This window comes from Heterodontus francisci, chromosome 11, assembly GCF_036365525.1.
Source record: "Heterodontus francisci isolate sHetFra1 chromosome 11, sHetFra1.hap1, whole genome shotgun sequence".
Classification (NCBI taxonomy): domain Eukaryota; kingdom Metazoa; phylum Chordata; class Chondrichthyes; order Heterodontiformes; family Heterodontidae; genus Heterodontus; species Heterodontus francisci.
Genome location: NC_090381.1, coordinates 113,179,915 through 113,204,360, shown reverse-complemented (window position 1 = coordinate 113,204,360; position 24,446 = coordinate 113,179,915). Strand labels below are relative to the sequence as shown.

Here is a 24,446-nt window from a genome sequence, read left to right as displayed (position 1 = left end):
GGCACTCCCTCAGTACTGACCCTCCGACAGTGCGGCACTCCCTCAGTACTGACCCTCCGACAGTGCGGCACTCCCTCAGTACTGACCCTCCGACAGTGCGGCACTCCCTCAGTACTGACCCTCCGACAGTGCGGCACTCCCTCAGTACTGACCCTCCGACAGTGCGGCACTCCCTCAGTACTGACCCTCCGACAGTGCGGCACTCCCTCAGTACTGACCCTCCGACAGTGCGGCACTCCCTCAGTACTGACCCTCCGACAGTGCGGCACTCCCTCAGTACTGACCCTCCGACAGTGCGGCACTCCCTCAGTACTGACCCTCCGACAGTGCGGCACTCCCTCAGTACTGACCCTCCGACAGTGCGGCACTCCCTCAGTACTGACCCTCCGACAGTGCGGCACTCCCTCAGTACTGACCCTCCGACAGTGCGGCACTCCCTCAGTACTGACCCTCCGACAGTGCGGCACTCCCTCAGTACTGACCCTCCGACAGTGCGGCACTCCCTCAGTACTGACCCTCCGACAGTGCGGCACTCCCTCAGTACTGAACATCTGACAGTGTAGCTCTCCCTCAGTACTGACTCTCCGACAGTGTTGCACTTCCTCAGTACTGACCCGACAGTGTAGCTCTCCCTCAGTACTGACCCTCCGACTGTGTTGCACTCTCTCAGTACTGACCCTCCGACAGTGTAGCATTCCCTCAGTACTGACCCTCCGATAGTGTAGCATTCCCTCAATACTGACCCTCCGACAGTGTTGCACTCCCTCAGTACTGATCCTCCGACAGTGTTGCACTCCCTCAGTACTGATCCTCCGACAGTGCAGCTCTCCCTCAGTACTGACCCTCCGACAGTGCAGCACTCCCTCAGTACTGACCCTCCGACACTGCAGCACTCCCTCAGTACTGACCCTCCGACAGTGCTGCACTCCCTCAGTACTGACCCTCCGACAGTGCTGCACTCCCTCAGTACTGACCCTCCGACAGTGCTGCACTCCCTCAGTACTGACCCTCCGACAATGCGGCTCTCCCTCAGTACTGACCCTCCGACAGTGCGGCGCTCCCTCAGTACTGACCCACCGACAGTGTAGCTCTCCCTCAGTACTGACCCTCCGACTGTGTTGCATTCCCACAATACTGACCCTCCGACAGTACAGCACTCCCTAAGTACTGACCCTCCGACAGTACAGCTCTCCCTCAGTACTGACCCTCCGACAGTGCACCACTCCCTCAGTACCCAAGTTGATAGGGTTGTTAAGAAGGCGTATGGTGTGTTGGCTTTCATTAACAGGGGGATTGAGTTTAGGAGCCACGAGATTGTGCTGCGGCTCTGTGGGGCCCTGGTTAGACCACACTTGGAATGTTGTGTTCAGTTCTGGTCGCCTCTTTATAGGAAGGATGTGGAAGCTTTAGAGAGGGTGCAGAGGAGATTTACCAGATGCTGCCTGGACTGGAGGGCATGTCTTACGAAGAAAGGTTGAGGGTGCTAGGGCTTTTCTCATTGGAACGAAGAAGGATGAGAGGTGACTTGATAGAGGGGTACAAGATGATGAGAGGCATAGATAGAGTGGATAGCCAGAGACTTTTTCACAGGGCAGAAAGGGCTATCACCAGGGGGCATAATTTTAAGGTGATTGGAGGAAGGCTTTGGGGAGATGTCAGAGGTGGGTTCTTTACGCAGAGAGTGGTGGGTGCGTGGAATGCACTGCCAGCGGTGGTAGTAAAAGCAGATACATTAGGGACATTTAAGCGACTCTTGGATAGGTACATGGATGATAGTAGAATGAAGGGTATGAAGGTAGTTTGATCTCAGAGTAGGTTAAAGGTTCGGCACAACATCGTGGGCCGAAGGGCCTGTACTGTGCTGTACTGTTCTATGTTCTATGTTCCATGTACTGACCCTCTGACAGTGTTGCACTCCCTCAGTACTGACCTCCGACAGTGTTGCACTCCGTCAGTACTGACCCTCCGACAGTGTTGCACTCCGTCAGTACTGACCCTCCGACAGTGTTGCACTCCGTCAGTACTGACCCTCCGACAGTGTTGCACTCCGTCAGTACTGACCCTCCGACAGTGTTGCACTCCGTCAGTACTGACCCTCCGACAGTGTTGCACTCCGTCAGTACTGACCCTCCGACAGTGTTGCACTCCGTCAGTACTGACCCTCCGACAGTGTTGCACTCCGTCAGTACTGGCCCTCCGACAGTGTTGCACTCCGTCAGTACTGGCCCTCCGACAGTGTTGCACTCCGTCAGTACTGGCCCTCCGACAGTGTTGCACTCCGTCAGTACTGGCCCTCCGACAGTGTTGCACTCCGTCAGTACTGGCCCTCCGACAGTGTTGCACTCCGTCAGTACTGGCCCTCCGACAGTGTTGCACTCCGTCAGTACTGGCCCTCCGACAGTGTTGCACTCCGTCAGTACTGGCCCTCCGACAGTGTTGCACTCCGTCAGTACTGGCCCTCCGACAGTGTTGCACTCCGTCAGTACTGGCCCTCCGACAGTGTTGCACTCCGTCAGTACTGGCCCTCCGACAGTGTTGCACTCCGTCAGTACTGGCCCTCCGACAGTGTTGCACTCCGTCAGTACTGACCCTCCGACAGTGTTGCACTCCGTCAGTACTGACCCTCCGACAGTGTTGCACTCCGTCAGTACTGACCCTCCGACAGTGTTGCACTCCGTCAGTACTGACCCTCCGACAGTGTTGCACTCCGTCAGTACTGACCCTCCGACAGTGTTGCACTCCGTCAGTACTGACCCTCCGACAGTGTTGCACTCCGTCAGTACTGACCCTCCGACAGTGTTGCACTCCGTCAGTACTGACCCTCCGACAGTGTTGCACTCCGTCAGTACTGACCCTCCGACAGTGTTGCACTCCGTCAGTACTGACCCTCCGACAGTGTTGCACTCCGTCAGTACTGACCCTCCGACAGTGTTGCACTCCGTCAGTACTGACCCTCCGACAGTGTTGCACTCCGTCAGTACTGACCCTCCGACAGTGTTGCACTCCGTCAGTACTGACCCTCCGACAGTGTTGCACTCCGTCAGTACTGACCCTCCGACAGTGTTGCACTCCGTCAGTACTGACCCTCCGACAGTGTTGCACTCCGTCAGTACTGACCCTCCGACAGTGTTGCACTCCGTCAGTACTGACCCTCCGACAGTGTTGCACTCCGTCAGTACTGACCCTCCGACAGTGCATCACTCCCTCAGTACTGACCCTCCGACAGTGCATCACTCCCTCAGTACTGACCCTCCGACAGTGCATCACTCCCTCAGTACTGAACGTCTGACAGTGTAGCTCTCCCTCAGTACTGACCCTCTGACAGTGCATCACTCCCTCAGTACTGACCCTCCGACAGTGCATCACTCCCTCAGTACTGAACGTCTGACAGTGCAGCTCTCCCTCAGTACTGACCCTCCGACAGTGTTGCACTCCCTCAGTACTGACCCACCGACAGTGTAGCTCTCCCTCAGTACTGACCCTCCGACTGTGTTGCACTCTCTCAGTACAGACCCTCCGACAGTGTAGCATTCCCTCAATACTGACCCTCCGACAGTGCAGCACTCCCTCAGTACTGACCCTCCGACAGTGTAGCACTCCCTCAGTACTGACCCTCTGACAGTGTTGCACTCCCTCAGTACTGACCCTCTGACAGTGCAGCACTCCCTGAGTACTGACCCTCTGACAGTGCAGCACTCCCTCAGTACTGACCCTCCGACAGTGTAGCACTCCCTCAAGTACTGACCCTCCGACAGTGCAGCACTGCCTCAGTACTGACCCTCCGACAGTGTAGCACTCCCTCAAGTTCTGACCCTCTGACAGTGCAGCACTCCCTCAGTACTGACCCTCCGACACTGCAGCACTCCCTCAGTACTGACCCTCCGACACTGCAGCACTCCCTCAGTACTGACCCTCCGACACTGCAGCACTCCCTCAGTACTGACCCTCCGACAGTGCAGCACTCCCTCAGTACTGACCCTCCGACAGTGCAGCACTCCCTCAGTACTGACCCTCCGACAGTGCAGCACTCCCTCAGTACTGACCCTCCGACACTGCAGCACTCCCTCAGTACTGACCCTCCGACACTGCAGCACTCCCTCAAGTACTGACCCTCCGACAGTGCAGCACTCCCTCAGTACTGACCCTCCGACACTGCAGCACTCCCTCAGTACTGACCCTCCGACACTGCAGCACTCCCTCAAGTACTGACCCTCCGACACTGCAGCACTCCCTCAGTACTGACCCTCCGACAGTGCAGCACTCCCTCAGTACTGACCCTCCGACAGTGTTGCACTCCCTCAGTACTGACCCTCTGACAGTGCAGCACTCCCTCAGTACTGACCCTCCGACAGTGCAGCACTCCCTCAAGTACTGACCCTCCGACACTGCAGCACTCCCTCAGTACTGACCCTCCGACACTGCAGCACTCCCTCAGTACTGACCCTCCGACAGTGTTGCACTCCCTCAGTACTGACCCTCCGACAGTGTTGCACTCCCTCAAGTACTGACCCTCCGACAGTGCAGCACTCCCTCAGTACTGACCCTCTGACAGTGCAGCACTCCCTCAGCACTCTCCTGGAGCGTCAACCTGGGTTTTTTACTCCTATCAGTGGAATGAGGACTTTAACCCACGACGTTCTAACTCAGATGTGTGTTTTCCTGAGCCACGGCCAATAAGGGCTGCAGTCATTTAAACATTTAAAGAATCATTGATTATAATATTAAGCTGAGTTTAAGCAGATAGTGTTAAATATAAAATCCACACAATTTACTGAAAGGATTGTCTGGAAGTTGAGGAGATTTAAACCCGGAGTCGCTGCTGCTCATCGAGTGGATCAGGAACATTAACAATATCAATATAATCATCGCTCCCGGCCCCTGCATCCCTCCCGGCTCCCGGCTCCCGGCTCCCGGCTCCCGGCTCCCGCATCCCTCCCGGCTCCCGGTTGGGCCGCACGCACTCACCTGCCTCTCTCTCTCGGCGCCGCCTGTCACTCTCCGGACCCAATTGCCAGAGACACACACGGCCGGAACCGGATACGCTCCGCACACGGAACAACCTTGCCCTGAACAATGGTTCCGCGCGACAGAATCTCTCACACACACAGCCCCGCCCACACGCAGTCCCGTTCACACGCGGCCCCGCCCACACATAGCCCCGCCCCCACACTCAGCCCAGCCCCCACACAATCCCCTACAGCCCCGCCCCCACACAGCCCCGTCCCCACACAATCCCCTACAGCCCCGCCCCCACACAGCCCCTCCCCCACACAATCCTCCTACAGCCCCGCCCCCACACAATCCTCCTTCAGCTCCACCCATTCTACAGACCCGCCCCCACACAACCCCTCTGCAGCCCCGCCCCCACACAGCCCCACCCCCACACAATCCTCCTACAGCCCCGCCCCCACACAGCCCCTCCCCCACACAATCCTCCTACAGCCCCGCCCCCACACAGCCCCTCCCCCACACAATCCTCCTACAGCCCCGCCCCCACACAGCCCCTCCCCCACACAATCCTCCTACAGCCCCGCCCCCACACAGCCCCTCCCCCACACAATCCTCCTACAGCCCCGCCCCCACACAGCCGCTCCCCCACACAATCCTCCTACAGCCCCGCCCCCACACAGCCCCTCCCCCACACAATCCTCCTTCAGCCCCGCCCATTCTACAGAGGATTAGTATAAATGGGTGGTTGATGGTTGGCACAGACTCGGTGGGCCGAAAGGCCTGTTTCAGTGCTGTATCTCTAATCTAATCAGACCCGCCCCCACACAACCCCCTCTGCAGCCCCGCCCCCACAGCCCCGCCCCCACACAATCCTCCTACAGCCCCGCCCCCACACAGCCCCTCCCCCACACAATCCTCCTTCAGCCCCGCCCATTCTACAGAGGATTAGTATAAATGGGTGGTTGATTGTTGGCACAGACTCGGTGGGCCGAAAGGCCTGTTTCAGTGCTGTATCTCTAATCTAATCAGACCCGCCCCCACACAACCCCCTCTGCAGCCCCGCCCCCACAGCCCCGCCCCCACACAATCCTCCTTCAGCCCCGCCCATTCTACAGCCCCGCCCCCACACAGGCCCACCCTCAGCCTGACCCCCACAGACCGTTCCGCCCTCTCCTCCACCTCATTCTCATCTCCGCCCCACCTGCTACCACAGCCCCTCCCCCTCTACCACACAGTTCCTTCCCCACACACAGCCCCATACCAGACACAGCAGCTTAACCAGATCGCAACCCCCCCCCAACCCCCGGCCCAAAACACAGCACCCCTCACTCAGATACAAACTCCTCCAGTCACTGCATCTCTTCCCCTCCACCGCAAGAATCAAGCGTCACCTCTCTCTTTCAAAGAGCCGACCCAAGCACAATGGGCCAAATGGCCTCCTCCTGTTTGCCTCCTCCAGGATCGGGATCTTATCCCAAAGGCGCTCCAACACTGGGGCTAATGAGTTGACTCCGTCTCTCAGTGATCAGGACACAAGCACATGCTGTTTGGCCTGAAGGGCGACTCGCTCCAATATGGATGTTTTTTTAAAGAAATTACAGATTAGGAGGAGCATCGTATGAAAGGGCCATCCCTTTGGAAACTGCTAGTAAGATTTTAATAGGAGCATTTTAATTAATGGCTAGAACTTAAACATTGAGAGAGTAACTTCATAATGGTCCAGAATTTGCTGGAGAAATAACTAAGTTTAGTACATACACACAAAACATAATTGGAACAGAAAGGTTAATCCTGAGTGATATTTTAAGTTAAACCATGACTGCAGGACTGCTATGAAGAATCATAGAATAGTCCAGCACTGAAGGGGTCCATTCGGTCCAGTGAGTTTTCGACTGCTTTTTCAAAGAGTAATTCAGTTAGTCCCACCTCTCTACTCTTTCCCCTATATTCCTGCAACTTCTCTCCTTCAAGTATTCATCCAATTCCCTTTGGAAATCTATTGTTTTTTTTTTAGTTATTTATTCATTCATGGGATCTGGGTCTCACTGGCAAGGCCAGCATTTATTGCCCATCCCGAATTGTCCTTGCGAAGTTGGTGGTGAGCCGTCTTCTTGAACTGCTGCAGTCCGTGTGGTGAAGATACACCCAGTGTTCTGAGGTAGGGAGCGTGTCCAAATCTGGTGGCTAGGTCGAAGCTGAGTGGTCCATACAGTTTTATTCCTATATTCTTTTGTAGTGGTTTTGATACAACTGAGTGGCTTGCTAGGCCATTTCAGCAGGCAGTTGAGAGTCAATCACATTGCCTCGGCCAATAAAGTATCCCGTATGCCTTCTTGTCCACTTTATCTATTCTTCTGCTACCTTCAGGGCGAAGAACATAAGAAATAGGAGCAGGAGTAGACCATACCTGCTGTCAAACCTGCTCCGCCATTCAATATGATCATGGTTGATCTTGGGCTTCAATTCCACTTGCCCACCCACTCCCCATATCCCTTGATTCTCTGAGTCAAAAATCTTTCTATCCCAGTCTTAAATATATTCATTGATGGCACATCCATTAGCCTCTGGGGTAGAGAATTCCAAAGATTCACAGGCCTCTGAATGAAGAAATTTCTTCTCATCTCAGTCCTAAGTCCCTTTTCCTGAGACTGTGCCCCTGTGTTTTAGATTCCTCAGCCAGGGGAAACAACCTCTCAGTGTCTACCCTATCCAGCCCCTTCAGAATCTTGTACGTTTCAATGTGAATGCCTTTCATTCTTTTAAACTCCAGAGAATATAGGCCCTATATACTCAGCCTTTCATCATAAGACAACCCTCTCATCCCAGGGACCAATCTAGTGAACCTTCACTCTACTGCCTCCAATACAAGTACATCCTTCCTTAAATATGGAGACCGAAACTGCACACAATATTCAGGTCTCACCAAAGCCCTTTACAATAGTAGCAAGACTTCTTTATTCCTGTACTCCAATCCTCTTGCAATAAAGGCCAACATGCCATTTGCCTTCCTAACTGCTTTCTGTACCTGCCTGCTGACTTTCTGTATTCCTTGTTCGGGCATGCCCAAATCTCTCTGAACATCAACATTTACAAGTTTCATGCCTTTTAAAAAATATTTACTTCTATTTTTATGACCAAAGTGAATAGCCTCAAACATCTCCACGTTATACTCATCTGCAACCTTGTTGCCCACTCACTTAACCTGTCTCTTTGCAGCCTCTGTGTCCTCCTCACAGCTTGCATTTCCACCAAGCTTTGTATCAACAACAATTAGTTTCAGTCTCTTTGTCTAAGACATTAACATAGATTGTAAATAGCTGAGGCCCCAGCACTCATCCTTGCAACAAACCACTAGTCACAGCCTGCCAACTTGAAAATGCCCCATTTATGCCTACTGTTTGCTTCCTGTCCATTAACCAATCCTCCATCCATGCTAATATATTATCCCCAATTCCATGAGCCCTTACCTTGAGCGGGCAAAAACCTGACAGATGGGGTATAATGTGGGAAAATGTGAAGTTCTTCACTTTGGCAGGAAGAATAAAAAAGCAGAGTATTACTTAAACGGAGAACGACTGCAGAATTCCGAGGTGCAGAGGGATCTAGGTGTTCTAGTGCATGAGTCACAAAAAGTTAGTATGCAAGTACAGCAAATAATAAAGGCGAATGGAATGCTATCCTTCATTCCTTTATTTATTTAGAGATACAGCACTGAAACAGGCCCTACGGCCCACCGAGTCTGTGCCGACCATCAACCACCCATTTATACTAATCCAACATTAATCTCATTACCCTCTCACATCCCCACCTTCCCTCAATTCCCCTACCACCTACCTAGACGAGGGGCAACTTATAATGGCCAATTTACCTATCAACCTGCAAGTCTTTGGCTGTGGGAGGAAACCAGAGCACCCGACGAAAACCCACGAGGTCACAGGGAGAACTTGAAAACTCCACACAGGCAGTACCCAGAATCGAACCCAGGTCACTGGAGCTGTGAGGCCGCAGTGCTAACCACTGCGCCATGAGAGGAAATGAAAATAAAAGTAAGGATGTTATGCTTCCATTATACATGGCATTGGTGAGACCACATCTCGAATATTGTGCGCAGTTTTGGTCTCCTTATTTAAGGAAGGATGGAAATGCATTGGAGGCAGTTCAGAGGAGCTTTACTAGATTGATACCTGGAATGAGTGGGTTATCTTTTGAGGAAAGGTTGGACAGACTGGGCTTGTTTTCACTGGAGTTTAGAAGAGTGAGGGGAGACTTGATTGAAGAATATAAGATCCTGAACAGTCTTGACAGGGTGGATGTGGAAAGGATGTTTCCTCTTGTGGATGAATCCAGAACTAGAGGCACTGTTTTAAAATTAGGACAGAGATGAGGAGAAATGTTTTCTCTCTGAGGATTGTGCGACTTTGGAACTCTCTGCCTCAGAAGGTGGTAGAGGCGAGGTCATTGAATATTTTTAAGGCAGAGGTAGATAGATTCTTGTTAGGCTAGGGAAATGAGGGTCGTCGGGGGTAGATGGGAGTGTGGAATTCAAGACACAAACAGATCAGCCATGATCGTATTGAATGGTGGAGCAGGCTGGAGGGGCCGAATGGCCCACTTCTGCTCCTATTTCATATGTTCGTATTAACCTTTTGTGCGGTGCCTTATCAAATGCCTTTTGGAAATCCAGGTGTACTACATCTGCTGCTTCCCCTTTATCTATCCGACTGGTTACAGCTTCAAAAGACTTTCGTAAAACCATGCTGACTTTGCCTGATCATACTATGATTTTCTAAGTGCATTGTTAAGGCTTTCTTAATAATCAATTCCAGCACTGGGAGCATGCACTCCATAGTCCCTCTGTTCCTCTACACTTCTCAGAAACCTACCATTTATATTGGTTATTCCCTTGCCTTGTTTGTCCTCCCCAAATGCAATACCTCACAATTCTCCAGAATGATTTCCACTTGCCACTTTCCTGCCCAACTGACCAGTCTATTGATGTCTTCCTGCAGTTTACAGCTTTCTTCCTCATTATCCAAATCCTGATCACTCATTACATAAAAACATTTTTCCTCATGTCGCCTGGGGCTCTTTTGCCAATCACCTTAACTCTCTACCCTCTGGTTATCAACCCATTGAAACAGTTTCTCTTTATTTACTCTATCTGAACACTTCATGATTTTAAACACCTCTGTCAAATCCCTCTTAGCTTTCTCTACTCTAAGAGGGACAACATCAGTTTCTCCAGTCTAGCCATGTAACTAATCCCTCAGCCCTGGAACCATTCTAATAAATCTCTTCTGTACTCTCTCCAAAGCCTTCACGCTCTTCCCAAAGTGTGGTGCCCACAAGAAACCCTTCTTCAGATAGAGTGAGTGAGGTTGGGGAGTGATTGCAAACGCAGTCATATGCTGGGAAGGCGATAATGATGAGCTCGGGCATCTGGCTAGTTTCCCTTATCTACTTATCTGTCTGATCTCTTGCACTGTGGGGTTTGGTCAGATTACAGTCTCTGTTCTACTGGAAGCTTGCAATCTTAAAACCAACTTGATATTATACATAGCAATATATTATTAGATGCTGCAAGGCGTGCCTACCAATTAAGAGATTTTCAGTTGTTGCCCATTCATTCATGCTGGGATGAGAACAAAGTGAGAGGCTACATTCACTTTTGAAGTTCTAGGGTGGAAGATTTTCTCTGGCTGCTACATTAATACAGTACCACCTCATCACATCCTGAAAATGTTTCAAAAGCACTTCCCTTGCAACAAATTGCTTTGAAGAACAGTGACTATTATGTAGATAAGCGATAGCCTACAAATTATGGGCTGACTATATTGGTACCCAAATACCACATGCATCTGGCATCCCAGTTATTTTAAGAGGATTGATGGCACAACTTCAAAAGAAAAACAGAAATACTTGCATTTATATAGTGCCTTTCCCAACCTCAAGACATCCAAAAACGCTTTGCAACTAGAGTAATTTTGAAGTGTAGTCACTTTTGTAATGTAGGAAACATGGCAGTCAGTTTGTGTGCAGCAAGATCCGACAAACAGCAATTGAATAAATGACCAGATTATTTGTTTAAAATGTTGACCAAGACACTGGGGAGAACTCTCGTTCTTCTCAAAAGAGCCACAAGATCTTTTGCAGCCTGAGGGGACAGACTGGGCCTTGGTTTAACACTTCATCCAAAAGGCAGCACCTCTGACGTGCAGCACTTGTGTGTCAGCTTGGATTTTATACAACCTCTGACTCAGAGGCCAGAGTGTTACCATTGAGTCACAAAGCTGACACCTCATGATATTTCTCCGCCAATACTTGAGTACTCAATCTTGGCTGCCACTCCAGTGCCAGTACTGAGGGAGTCGAAGTGGTTGCCTTTCAGATGAAATGTTAAACCAGGTGGGCATAAAAGGTTCCTAGGCACTTTTCAAAATAGAGCAGGGGGGGTTCTCCCTGTTGTCCTGAGCCAGTATTTATCCCTCAACAGACATCACAAACAGATTCGCTTATTGCTGTTTGCGGAAGTTTGTTGTGTGCACATTGGTTGCTGTGTTGCTGACATAACAGTGTCTACACTTCAAAAGTACTTCATTGTTTGTAAAGAGCTTTGAGACATCCTGAGGACATGAAAGTTTCTATATAAGTGTGAGCATTTCAATGTTAACAGTAATTTCTAGATGTAGGAGTTTATGTCAAACACAGCCAAAAGTTCTTCTGATTATTACTTATAGTGAAATTCTAAAAGTTTCTTAAGGAAATCTTCCTGCCTCATTCATGTTATTATTTTACAAAAGCCATGTTCACCCAGAGCTTATGAGAATGATATTCACTACTTGTTTAGGCAGGTTCAGGAGTTCCACATGCAGGATCGGATTTTGCAGTCAGTGGCAAAATGATGGTATTCGCTACTGATCTCGAAGAAAGCTGCCCACAAATATCCAGTGATTTCTGTGGCATGGATTTCACACTTCCCAATGTTAATTTGACTCTGGCACCAAGGGGATTGCCAGGTATGCAGCAACAGTAATGCCATTAAGCAGGGTAAATAGCCAAGCACATTGAAGTATTCCCACAGACAGAAAACTAGGAAGTTAAAGATTATACTTTTTATAGATTTTTCAGAGTGAAATAAAGATTGAGAAATACACACCAGCAGCTGAAATGTTAAACTTAAAAAGAAAATTAAAAAGGATGGAACCATAAATGGAAAAATGGACATTACACAAATATAAAATTAGTTTTCCAGAGATTTTGTTCAGCAGTAGTTATGACTTAGTATATCGTTAAAACCCTAGTTACACCCCATTAACAAGGCTTTTTGTTAAAACAGTTTTTAATAGCAATATCACAGCAGAAAAGGGAAATTCTCATCAGTTCAGTGATTTCTAAAGATTATCGTCTGCAGGGATTTCAACAGCGTAGCCTATGGAGGAGCAGGGAATCATTGACAGCAACTTCTGGATTATCCACGTTTAACGACATATGTGCAGACGGCAGAAGTTGCTGTCAATTTCACAATTGCAGTGACGGTGAACGCTGACAGTTCAGCTGTCATTACAACTGCAAAATCCAGGCCAATTTCTATTTACGAGTCACAATGATCCCACACAGCAGCAACCAATACAGTATCCTGTACATAACTGAGAAATTCTATATGACCACTCAATAGTTCCCCAGCCTTTGTTATTTGATTCTTCTCGACAAGTTCCCTTACCATTCTTCTAATACTTTCAGTCTGCTATTGATTTCTTTCCAAGTTGATCAACAGGGAGTGTAACCAAGTTAAACCAGCCTCCAACATGCTCCCCACCTTCCGTTCCACATTGCAGCAATTGCACATGTTCCACCTCCTATTCAGTTGTTTTATGTACATATTGCCTTTGTCCCTTCATTTGTGACACAATGTTCAAGGTTTAAACTGGTAAATTGTGAGGACTGGTTGCATAAATTTAAGTTTGTATTCCCTCGAGGAGTCATCTAATTGATGTACCAATCTGTGCTGCACCCACTTCAAGGTCAATATATCCTTCCTGAGGTGCAGTGACCAGAACTGAATGAGTCAGGACATTTTGTTTTGCGTAAACAGAGATTAAAAAAAGCATTTTCCAGTGCGCTTGATGGCCCATCCCTGGATGGCATCAACACACACACAAATGGTTTGGGTGTGTAGCCTCTATCATCACTGGCACTGGACGACAGTTTCCAATTCTGAAGAGGCATCGACGCCAGAACTGTTAACCTCTCTTGTTTTTTCAGATGCCGACAGACATGCTGCATATTTTCCAGCATTTTCTGCACAAACTTTCTGCGGAGTATATATTATGATCAGGGACAACAATTTGAACAAAATCATTGTGTATTTCTTTATTCTTGGCATGAGCTATTACATCACGCAGCACTCTACTATAAAATCTATTGTACAGATGCAAAAACTTTAACATATTCACATAAAGACATTTAATGTCAGCGCTGGCTCCAGTTAGATCCTTAAAGGCTGCTAATAGTAGTAACAGCCAAAGGCAGCAGCAACACAGAACAGGCTCTCCTGAAAGCAGACAAACCAGATTAATATGAAATTGAGGCATATTACCTATTCAACACAGTCATTACTATTCCTCTACAAGGCATTGGTCAGGCTTGACCACATAATCCAAGCTGACACTCCCAGCATCGGATATAAAGGAGTGCTGCACTGTCAGAGGCGCCGTCTTTCAAATGAGAAGTTAAACCAAGGCCCCGTCTGCCCTGTCAGGAAAGGATGCAAAAGGTCCCACAGCACTATTTCGAAAAAGATCAGGAGAGTTCCTCAAGTGTCTTGGCCAATATTTATCCCTCAACCAACAGATTGTCTGGTCAACATCACATCGCTGTTTGTGGCAGCTTGACTGTGAGCAAACTGACTGCCCCGTTTCCTACATTACAACAGCAACGACATTTCAAAAAGTACTTCATTGATTGTAAAGCTCTCTGGGACATTCTGAAGTTGTGAAAGACTCGAGATAAACGCAAGATCTTTCTTTCAAGCATCTGGGGCAGTAGTTTTGGGCAACTGACCACAGGAGAGGCAACTGATAATTGCAGGTATTGAGGACTTTCACTCTGGGGGGAAAGAGATTTCAAGCTGTCAGAAAGGAAGTTTAAAGATTATGGAGATAATTGACACAGTTGTTGACAAGGTTAAAAACAAGAAAGTTCGGAGTGAAAAAGGGAGTCAGGGACAGCTATTTCAGCCAAAGGGGGATACGAGTTATGGAATGAGTTACCAGGGAAGGACATTGAGGCAGACAGTGTGGATGTGATGAACAGACAATTGGACGTGTTTCTAGAGAAGGGATTGATGAATACGGTAAGACAGTGGATAGTAGGGTTATCAAAAGGTGATTTTTTTTTAGTTCAATGGCGTATTCCTTTTTCTTCATTCATGCCTTTTCCTTGGTGCTCATTTCACTTCCTTTCCTTGTCCTTTATTACTTCCGTCTCTCACCTTCACATCTGTTGCTATTGCAGCAAGCAGAGTCTTAGAAACTACGGCATTTCACATCCCATTGTCTAGTTTATTTTTTTTTAATCCTCAACATATCCCATTATCTTTTACTGAGAAAATGAATTGAAGCACCGAGCATCAGAGTGCAGGACACCAACAGCGATCACTTATATAGCATCTTTAATGTAATAAAATGTCCCAAGAGGTTTCACAGAAGCATTATCAAACAAAATTTGACACCATAAGGGGATATTAGGACACAGCTCGGTCAAAGAGTTTGGTTTTAAGAAAGCATCTTAAAGACGGAGAGCGAGGTAGAGAGCTTTTGGGGGGGGCGGGGTGGAATTACAGAGCTTCGGGCCCAGGCAGTTGAAAGCCTGGCCACCAATGGTGAAAAAATTAAAATCGGGGATGCTCAAGAGGCCAGAATTGGAGGAATGCAAGTATCTCAGAGGGTTGTAGGGCTGGAGGAGGTTACAGAGATAGGGAGGGGGCAAGGCCATGGAGGAGTCTGAAAACAAGGATGAGAATTTAAATCGAGGCATTGTCAGACTGGGAGCCAATGTAGGTTAGCGAGCACAAGGGGTGATGTATGAACAGGACTTGGTGCGAGTTAGAACAAAGGCAGCAGAGTTTTAGATGACCTCAAGTTTAGAGGGTGGAAAATGGGAGGCCAGTCAGAAGTGCCTTGGAATAGTTAGGTCTAGAGGTAACAAAGAAAGATTGTTTCAACAGAAAATGAGCTGAGGCAGAGACAAGGTCAAGCAACACTGCGGAGGTGGAAATTGGCAGTCTTATTGATGGCACATATATGTGGTCGGAAGGTCATCTCAGAGTCAAGTAGGAGCACAAGGTTGCAAACAGTCTGGTTCAGCCTCAAACAGTTGCTCGGGAGAGGGATTGAGTCAATAGCTAGGGAACAGTGTTTGTGTCAAGGACCAAAGACAATGAATGGCTTTGGTCTTCCCAGTATTTAGTTGGTCATCCAGCACTAGATGTTGGAAAAGTGTGCGACAAATGCGAGATAGTGGAGGGGTCGAGAGAGGTGATGGTGAGGTAGAGCTGTGTGTCAACAGCCATCAAGGTTTAAAGTAATGGAAAGAAGGTGAAGTAGCTGTAAATAGTCAAGGAGTAATGGCTAAACGATGCCAGGCTTGGGTTTAAAAGTTGGTAGGTTGAAGGAAGAAGGGGACAGCCATGCACTTAAGGAGTGCCATAACCTGAGGTCCAAGAAAAGAACAAAAAAGAGAAAGAGATTGAGCAACAGGTCTTGATTTCAGTACAGGGAGGGTTTCAGAAGAGGACAAATGTGTACGACAGTGTAATTAAAGCTTAGGAATAACAAAAGAGAATTGAGAGAAGCACCAACAGCAATAGTATCAGTAAAACAGAGACAAGAATGTAGAGAATTTGGAAGCTTGAGGTGAAAGAAGGATCGACCATGAATACTAACACACATCCACAACTGACACTTGAGATAGGCAGAAGCATCGTAGAACTCACAGGTATATTACTCTGAGCTAGAGTTGAGGACATATGCTACTGGGACCAGCAACAGACAAGCCAGATACTGGACAGCAATACCAGTAACATTTAGTTCCAGTCCATCAGCGCTGGAGGCCCTGTTAATTATCATGCTGTTGCTTTCCTCACTTGCTTACAGCACCGAGGAGCTGAATCATAGGGGGGTTAGGGGGTTGGCTGATTCAGATTTTTCCTGCCCCTCACTTCATCAACCCTAGGTGAAGGAAGGGGACAATCTGAGAAAGCTCCTGCTTCAAATCATTATTCGGTAACCACTCCCAGAAGTGTACAGACATCAGTGCGAGATGGGGAATGGGTTCAGCTGTGTTCCCCCTCACAGTCGACAAGCTTGTCACCATTCACCGGTGACAGTCACATGTGAAGCTGCATGGTAATGTAGTGGTTATGCTACTGGACTAGTAATCCAGAAACCTGAACTCACAGCCCAGAGAACATGAGCTCTAATCCCCACCATGTTGTAGACTAACTGATAAGAGATTGATTGTTAATATCAACAACTCCATTATCGTTGACTACCAAGATAAACGAGATGGACCTTGGTCTCTTTCTCATCCAGCAATTTCCTACACGCCTATGTTTGGGCATCTTCTGCAGAGAGGAACGCTTGCAGAAATTTTTTTTAAATTCTGTTGACCCACTACAGCAAGGCAGAGGGAAAACAATTCCTGGTCTAGAGATAATCCTCTCTCTCAGACACATTCCCAATACGCGCCATTAATGCATCACCGACACTTACATTCATATACACTTCCTGCGCAAAATTATCCGTGTCAGCATCCCAGAAACAACGTGCAGCCATTCTGAAAGAAAATAAAGACCTGTTTATATGTCGTAATAACAACTTGCATTTATACAGGACAAACAAAGCCAGAGCTCTCTGGATGAAAGAGATACAGAGTAAGTTGAAACAGAAAAAGTGTGTGTATGACAGATGTCAGGTTGATAATACAAGTGAAAACCAGGCCGAATACAGAAAGTTCAGAGGGGAAGTGAAAAAGGAAATGCGATGCAAAGAGTATAAGAAGAAACTGGCAACTAACATAAAAGGGAATCCAAAAGTCTTCTATAGGTATATAAATATTAAAATAGTAAAAGGAGGGGTGGGCCAATGAGGAACCAAAAGGGAGATCTACGCAAGGAGCAGAGGGCACAGCTGAGGTATGAAATGAGTACTTGCTGCCAAAGTCAGTGAAAGGTGAGACAGATGAGACACTGGATGGGCTAAAAATTGATAAAGAGGAGGTATTAGAAAGGCTGGCTGTACTTAAAGTTAATAAGTCACCGGAACCGGATGAGATGCATCCGAGGACATTGAGGGAAGTAAGGGAGGAAATTGTGGAGGCACTGGCCATAATCTTCCAAACCTCCTTCGATATAGGGTGGTGCCAGAGGACTGGAGAATTGCAAAATTGCTAATGTTACACCCTTGTTCAAAAAAGGTGTAAAGCCTGTCACTTTAACCTTGATGGTGGAATAGCTTTTAGAAATGATAACCCAGGACATACAGTCATTTGGAAAAAATGTGGATACATTAAGGAAAGCCAGCACGGAGTTGTTAAATGCAAATCATATTTAACTAACTTGATTGAGTTCTTAGATGAGAATAATTCAGTTGATGTGGTGTACATGGACTTGCAAAAAGCTTTTAACAAAGTGCCACAAAGGCTTGTCAGCAAAGTCAAAGCCCAAGGAATAAAAGGGTCAGTGGGAGCATGGATACAAAGTTGGCTGTTAGAAGTTAGAACATTACAGCGCAGTACAGGCCCTTCGGCCCTCGATGTTGCACCGACCTGTGAAACCATCTGACCTACACTATTCCATTTTCATCCATATGTCTATCCAATGACCACTTAAATGCCCTTAAAGTTGGCGAGTCTACTACTGTTGCAGGCAGGGCGTTCCACGCCCCTACTACTCTCTGAGTAAAGAAACTACCTCTGACATCTGTCCTATATCTATCACCCCTCAACTTAAAGCTATGTCCCCTCGTGTTTGCCATCACCACCCGAGGAAAAAGACTCTCACTATCCACCCTATCTAACCCTCTGATTATCTTATATGTCTCTATGAAGTCACCTCTCCTCCTCCTTCTCTCCAACGAAAACAACCTCAAGTCCCTCAGCCTTTCCTCATAAGACCTTCCCTCCATACCATGCAACATCTTAGTAAATCTCCTCTGCACCCTTTCCAAAGCTTCCACATCCTTCCTATAATGCGGTGACCAGAACTGCACGCAATACTCCAGGTGCGGCCTCACCAGAGTTTTGTACAGCTGCAGCATGACCTCGTGGCTCCGAAACTCGATCCCCCTACTAATAAAAGCTAACACACCATATGCCTTCTTAACAGCACTATTAACCTGGGTAGCAACTTTCAGGGATTTATGTACCTGGACACCAAGATCTCTCTACTCATCTACACTACCAAGAATCTTCCCATTAGCCCAGTACTCTGCATTCCTGTTACTCCTTCCAAAGTGAATCAGCTCACACTTTTCCGCATTAAACTCCATTTGCCATCTCTCAGCCCAGCTCTGCAGCCTATCTATGTTCCTCTGTACCCTACAACATCCTTCGGCACTATCCACAACTCCACCGACCTTCGTGTCATCCGCAAATTTACTAACCCACCCTTCTACACCCTCATCCAGGTCATTTATAAAAATGACAAACAGCAGTGGCCCGAAAACAGATCCTTGTGGTACACCACTAGTAACTAAACTCCAGGATGAACATTTGCCATCAACCACCACCCTCTGTCTTCTTTCAGCTAGCCAATTTCTGATCCAAAGCTCTAAATCACCTTCAACCCCATACTTCCGTATTTTCTGCAATAGCCTACCGTGGGGAACCTTATCAAACGCCTTACTGAAATCCATATACACCACATCCACTGCTTTACCCTCATCCACCTGTTTGGTCACCTTCTCGAAAAACTCAATAAGGTTTGTGAGGCACGACCGACCCTTCACAAAACCGTGCTGACGATCGCTAATGAACTTATTCTTTTCAAAATGATTATAAATCCTATCTCTTACAACCTTTTCCAACATTTTACCCACAACCGAAGTAAGGCTCACAGGTCTATAATTACCAGGGCTGTCTCTACTCCCCTTCTTGAACAAGGGGACAACATTTGCTATCCTCCAGTCTTCCGGCACTATTCCTGTCGACAATGACGACATAAAGATCAAGGACAAAGGCTCTGCAATCTCCTCCCTGGCTTCCCAGAGAATCCTAGGATAAATCCCATCTGGCCCAGGGGACTTATCTATTTTCACACTTTCCAAAATTGCTAACACCTCCTCCTTGTGAACCTCAATCCCATCTAGCCTAGTAGTCTGAATCTCAGTATTCTCGACAACATTTTCTTTCTCTACTGTAAATACTGACGAAAAATATTCATTTAACGCTTCCCCTATCTCCTCTGATTCCACACACAACTTCCCACGACTATCCTTGATTGGCCCTAGTCTAACTCTAGTCATTCTTTTATTCCTGATATACCTATAGAAAGCCTTAGGGTTTTCCTTGATCCTATCCGCCAATGACTTCTTGTGTCCTCTCCTTGCTCTTCTTAGTTCTCCCTTTAGATCCTTCCTGGCTAGCTTGTAACTCTCAAGCACCCTAACTGAGCCTTCACGTCTCATCCTAACATAAGCCTTCTTCTTCCTCTTGACAAGCACTTCAACTTCTTTAGTAAACCACGGCTCCCTCGCTCGACAACTTCCTCCCTGCCTGACAGGTACATACTTATCAAGGACACGCAGTAGCTGCTCCTTGAATAAGCTCCACATTTCGATTGTGCCCATCCCCTGCAGTTTCCTTCCCCATCCTACGCATCCTAAATCTTGCCTAATCGCATCATAATTTCCTTTCCCCCAGCTATAATTCTTGCCCTGCGGTATATACCTGTCCGAGCCCATCGCTAAGGTAAACCTAACCGAATTGTGATCACTATCACCAAAGTGCTCACCTACATCTAAATCTAACACCTGGCCGGGTTCATTACCCAGTACCAAATCCAATGTGGCATCGCCCCTGGTTGGCCTGTCTACATACTGTGTCAGAAAACCCTCCTGCACACACTGGACAAAAACTGACCCATCTAAAGTACTCGAACTATAGTATTTCCAGTCAATCTTTGGAAAGTTAAAGTCCCCCATAACAACTACCCTGTTACTCTCGCTCCTGTCGAGAATCATCTTCGCTATCCTTTCCTCTACATCTCTGGAACTATTCGGAGGTCTATAGAAAACTCCCAACAGGGTGACCTCTCCTCTCCTGTTTCTAACCTCGGCCCATACTACCTCAGTAGACGAGTCCTCAAACGTCCTTTCTGCCGCTGTAATACTCTCCTTGATTAACAATGCCACACCCCGCCCTCTTTTACCATCTTCTCTGTTCTTACTGAAACATCTAAATCCCGGAACCTGCAACATCCATTCCTGCCCCTGCTCTACCCATGTCTCCGAAATGGCCACAACATCGAGATCCCAGGTACCAACCCATGCTGCAAGCTCACCCACCTTATTCCGGATGCTCCTGGTGTTGAAGTAGACACACTTTAAACCAGGTTCTTGCTTGCCAGTACCCTCTTGCGTCCTTGTAACCTTATCCCTGACCTCACTACTCTCAACATCCTGTACACTGGAACTACAATTTAGGTTCCCATTCCCCTGCTGAATTAGTTTAACCCCCCCGAAGAGCACTGGCAAATCTCCCCCCCAGGATATTGGTACCCCTCTGGTTCAGGTGAAGACCATCCTGTTTGTAGAGGTCCCACCTACCCCAGAAAGAGCCCCAATTATCCAGGAAACCAAAACCCTCCCTGCTACACCATCCCTGCAGCCACGTGTTCAACTCCTCTCTCTCCCTATTCCTCGCTTCGCTAGCACGTGGCACGGGCAACAACCCAGAGATAACAACTGTTTGTTCTCGCTCTAAGCTTCCACCCTAGCTCCCTGAATTTCTGCCTTAAATCCCCATCTCTCTTCCTACCTATGTCGTTGGTGCCTATGTGGACCACGGCTTGGGGCTGCTCCCCCTCCCCCTTAAGGATCCCAAAAACACGATCCGAGACATCACGAACCCTGGCACCTGGGAGGCAACACACCAACCGTGAGTCTCTCTCGTTCCCACAGAACCTCCTATCTGTTCCCCTAACTATGGAGTCCCCAATGACTAATGCTCTGCTCCTCTTCCCCCTTCCCTTCTGAGCAGCAGGGACAGACTCTGTGCCAGAGACCTGTACCCCATTGCTTACCCCTGGTAAGTCGTCCCCCGCAACAGTATCCAAAACGGTATACCTGTTGTTGAGGGAAACGGCCACAGGGGATCCCTGCACTGCCTGCTGGTTCCCTCTCCTTCCCCTGACGGTAACCCATCTACCTACTTCTTTTACCTGAGGTGTGACTACCTCCCCATAACTCCTCTCAATAACCCCCTCCGCCTCCCGAATGATCCGAAGTTCATCCAGCTCCAGCTCCAGGCTGTGTGACAGTAACAGAGTATATTGGTGAACAGTTGTTTTTCAGACTGGAGGGAGGTATACAGTAGGGCTCCCCAGAGGTCAGTACTAGGACCAAAGCTTTTCTTGATCTATATTAATGATCTAGACTTGGATGCACAGGACACAATTTCAAAATTTGCAGATGACACAAATCTTGTAAGTATTGCAAACTGTGAGGAGGATAGTATAGACTTCAAGAGGACAGACAAGCTGGTGGTATGGGCAGGCACGTGGCAGATGAAATTTAATGCAAAGAAGTGTGAAATGTTTCATTTTGGTAGGAAGAACAGGAGAGGCAATATAAATTGAAGGGTACAATTTGAAAAGGAGCAGAGCGACCTGGCAGTATATGTACACAGATCATTGAAGGTGGCAGGGCATGTTGAGAAAGTGGTTAATTAGGCATACAGGATCCTAGGCTTTAGAGAAACATAGAAAATAGGAGCAGCAATCGGCCATTCAGCCCTTCGAGCCTGCTCCACCATTCATTATGATCATGGCTGATCATCCAACTCAGTAACCTGTTCCCGCTTTCGTCCCATATCCTTTGGTCCCTTTAGACCCAAGAGCTATATCTAACTCCTTCTTGAAAACATACAATGTTTTGGCCTCAACTGCTTTCTGTGGTAGCGAATTCCACAGGCTCAGGTGAAGTAATTTCTCCTCATCTCAGTCCTGAAAGGTTTACCCCATATCCTTAGACTATGACCCCTGGTTCTGGACTCCCCCTCCATCGGGAACATCCTTCCTACATCTACCCTGTCAAGTCCTGTTAGAATTTTATAGGTTTCTATGAGATCCCCCCTCACTCTTCTGAACTCCAGCGAATACAATCCTAACCAACTCAATCTCTCCTCATACCTCAGTCCCACCAACCTAGGAATCAGTCTGGTAAATCTTCGCTGCATTTCCTCTATAGCAAGAACATCCTTCCTCAGATAAGGAGACCAAAACTGCACACAATATTCCAGGTATGGCCTCACCAAGGCCCTGTATAATTGCAACAAGACATCCCTGCTCCTGTACTCGAATCCTCTCACTATGAAGGTCAACATACCATTTGCCTTTTTTACCGCCTGTTGCACCTGCACGCTTACCTTCAGCGACTGGTGTATGAGAACACCCAGGTCTCGCTGCATATTCCCCTCTCTCAGTTTATAGCCGTTCAGATAATAATCTGCCTTCCTGGTTTTGCTACCAAAGTGGATAACCTCACATTTATCCACATTATACTGCATCTGCCATGCATTAGCCCACTCACTCAACTTGTCCAAGTCACCCTGAAGCCTCTCTGCATCCTCCTCACAACTCACCCTCCCACCCAGTTTTGTGTCATCTGCAAATTTGGAGATATTACATTTAGTTCCCTCATCTAAATCATTAATGTATATTGTGAATAGCTGGGGTCCTAGCACCGATCCCTGTGGTACCCAACTAGTCACTGCCTGCCATTTAGAAAAAGACCCATTTATTCCTACTCTTTGTTTCCTGTCTGTCAACCAATTTTCTATCCATCGCAATACACTACCTCCAATCTCATGCGCTTTAATTTTACACGCTAATCCCTTATGTGGGACTTTGTCGAAAGCCTTCTGAAAGTCCAAATAAACCACATCCACTGGCTGTCCCTCATCAACTCTACTAGTTACATCCTCAAAGAATTCTAGTAGATTTGTCAAGCATGATTTCCCTTTCGTAAATCCATGTTGACTCTGCCCGATTCTACCACTGTTCTCCAAGTGCTCTGCTATAAAATATTTGATAATGGACTCTAGAATTTTCCCCACTGCTGACGTCAGACTGAATGGTCTATAATTCCCTGTTTTCTCTCTACTTCCCTTTTTAAATAGTGGGGTTACATTAGTTACCCTCCGATCTGTAGGAACTGTTCCAGAGTCTGTAGAATTTTGGAAGATGACCACCAATGCATCCACTATTTCTCGGGCCACTTCCTTAAGTACTCTGGGATGTAGATTATCAGGCCCTGGGGATTTATCGGCCTTCAATCCCATCAATTTCCCCAACACCATTTCTCTACTAATACTGATTTCCTTCAGTTCCTCCATCTCACTGAACCCTGTGTTGCCCAACATTTCTGGTATGATATTTGTGTCCTCCTTTGTAATGACAGAACCAAAGTATGCATTTAGTTGGTCAGCCATTTCTTTGTTCCCCATAATAAATTCCCCTGTTTCTGACTGTAAGGGACCTACATTTGTCTTCACCAATCTTTTTCTCTTCACATACCTGTAGAAACTTTTACAGTCAGTTTTTATGTTCCCCACAAGCGTACTCTCATACTCTATTTTCCCCTTCTTAATCAATCCCTTGGTCCTCCTTTGCTGAATTCTGAACTGCTCCCAATTCTCTGGTCTGTTATTTTTTTCTGGCAAATTTGTATGCCTCTTCCTTGGATCTAATGCTATCTCTAATTTCCCTTGTAAGCCATGGCTTGGCTATCTTTCCCATTTTACTGTTGTGCCAGACAGGAATAAACAATTGTTGCAGTTCATCCATGCGCTCTTTGAATGTTTGCCATTGCCTATCCACCATCATCCCTTTAAGTAACGTTTCCCAATCCATCACAGCCAACTCGCAGCTCATACCTTCGTAGTTTTCTTTATTAAGTTTCAGGATCCTAGTCTCAGAATCAACTACATCACTCTCCATCTTGATGAAGAATTCTATCATATTATGGTCGCTCATCCCCAAGGGGTCTCGCACATTATATTGGAGGCATAGAGTACAAAAACAAGGACGTTATGGTGAACCTTCATAAAACAATGGTTTAGCCTCAACTGAAGTATCGTGTCCAATTCTGGGTACCAGACTTTAGGAAGGATGTGAAGGCATTGGAAAGGGAACAGAAAAGATTTGCAAAAATGGTTCCAGGAATGAGTAATACCCGGATAAATTGGGAAAAGTTGGGGTGTTCTCCTTACAGAAGAGA

General features: G+C 47.4%; 2 protein-coding genes across 3 annotated transcripts in view; both read right to left on the bottom strand.

The window, feature by feature from the left end:
* The window catches only part of LOC137375475 (choline-phosphate cytidylyltransferase A-like), a 69,309-nt gene extending 64,271 nt beyond the window's left edge, over positions 1 to 5,038 (bottom strand). Inside the window, exon 1 of one of the 2 annotated variants that reach the window (XM_068042773.1) lies at positions 4,966 to 5,038. The gene's annotated coding sequence lies outside the window, so the exon portion shown is untranslated. The remainder of the gene's footprint in view (positions 1 to 4,965) is intronic. The other variant, XM_068042775.1, reaches the window with a different exon arrangement.
* An 8,256-nt stretch (positions 5,039 to 13,294) lies between these two features.
* Positions 13,295 to 24,446, bottom strand: part of dynlt2b (dynein light chain Tctex-type 2B) — a 30,021-nt gene continuing 18,869 nt past the window's right edge. The window contains exons 4-5 of the mRNA XM_068041599.1: positions 16,722 to 16,785; positions 13,295 to 13,501 (exon numbers count right to left, since the gene is read on the bottom strand). Coding sequence (XP_067897700.1) covers positions 13,454 to 13,501; positions 16,722 to 16,785 — 112 coding nt within the window. The 3' untranslated portion in view covers positions 13,295 to 13,453. The remainder of the gene's footprint in view (positions 13,502 to 16,721; positions 16,786 to 24,446) is intronic.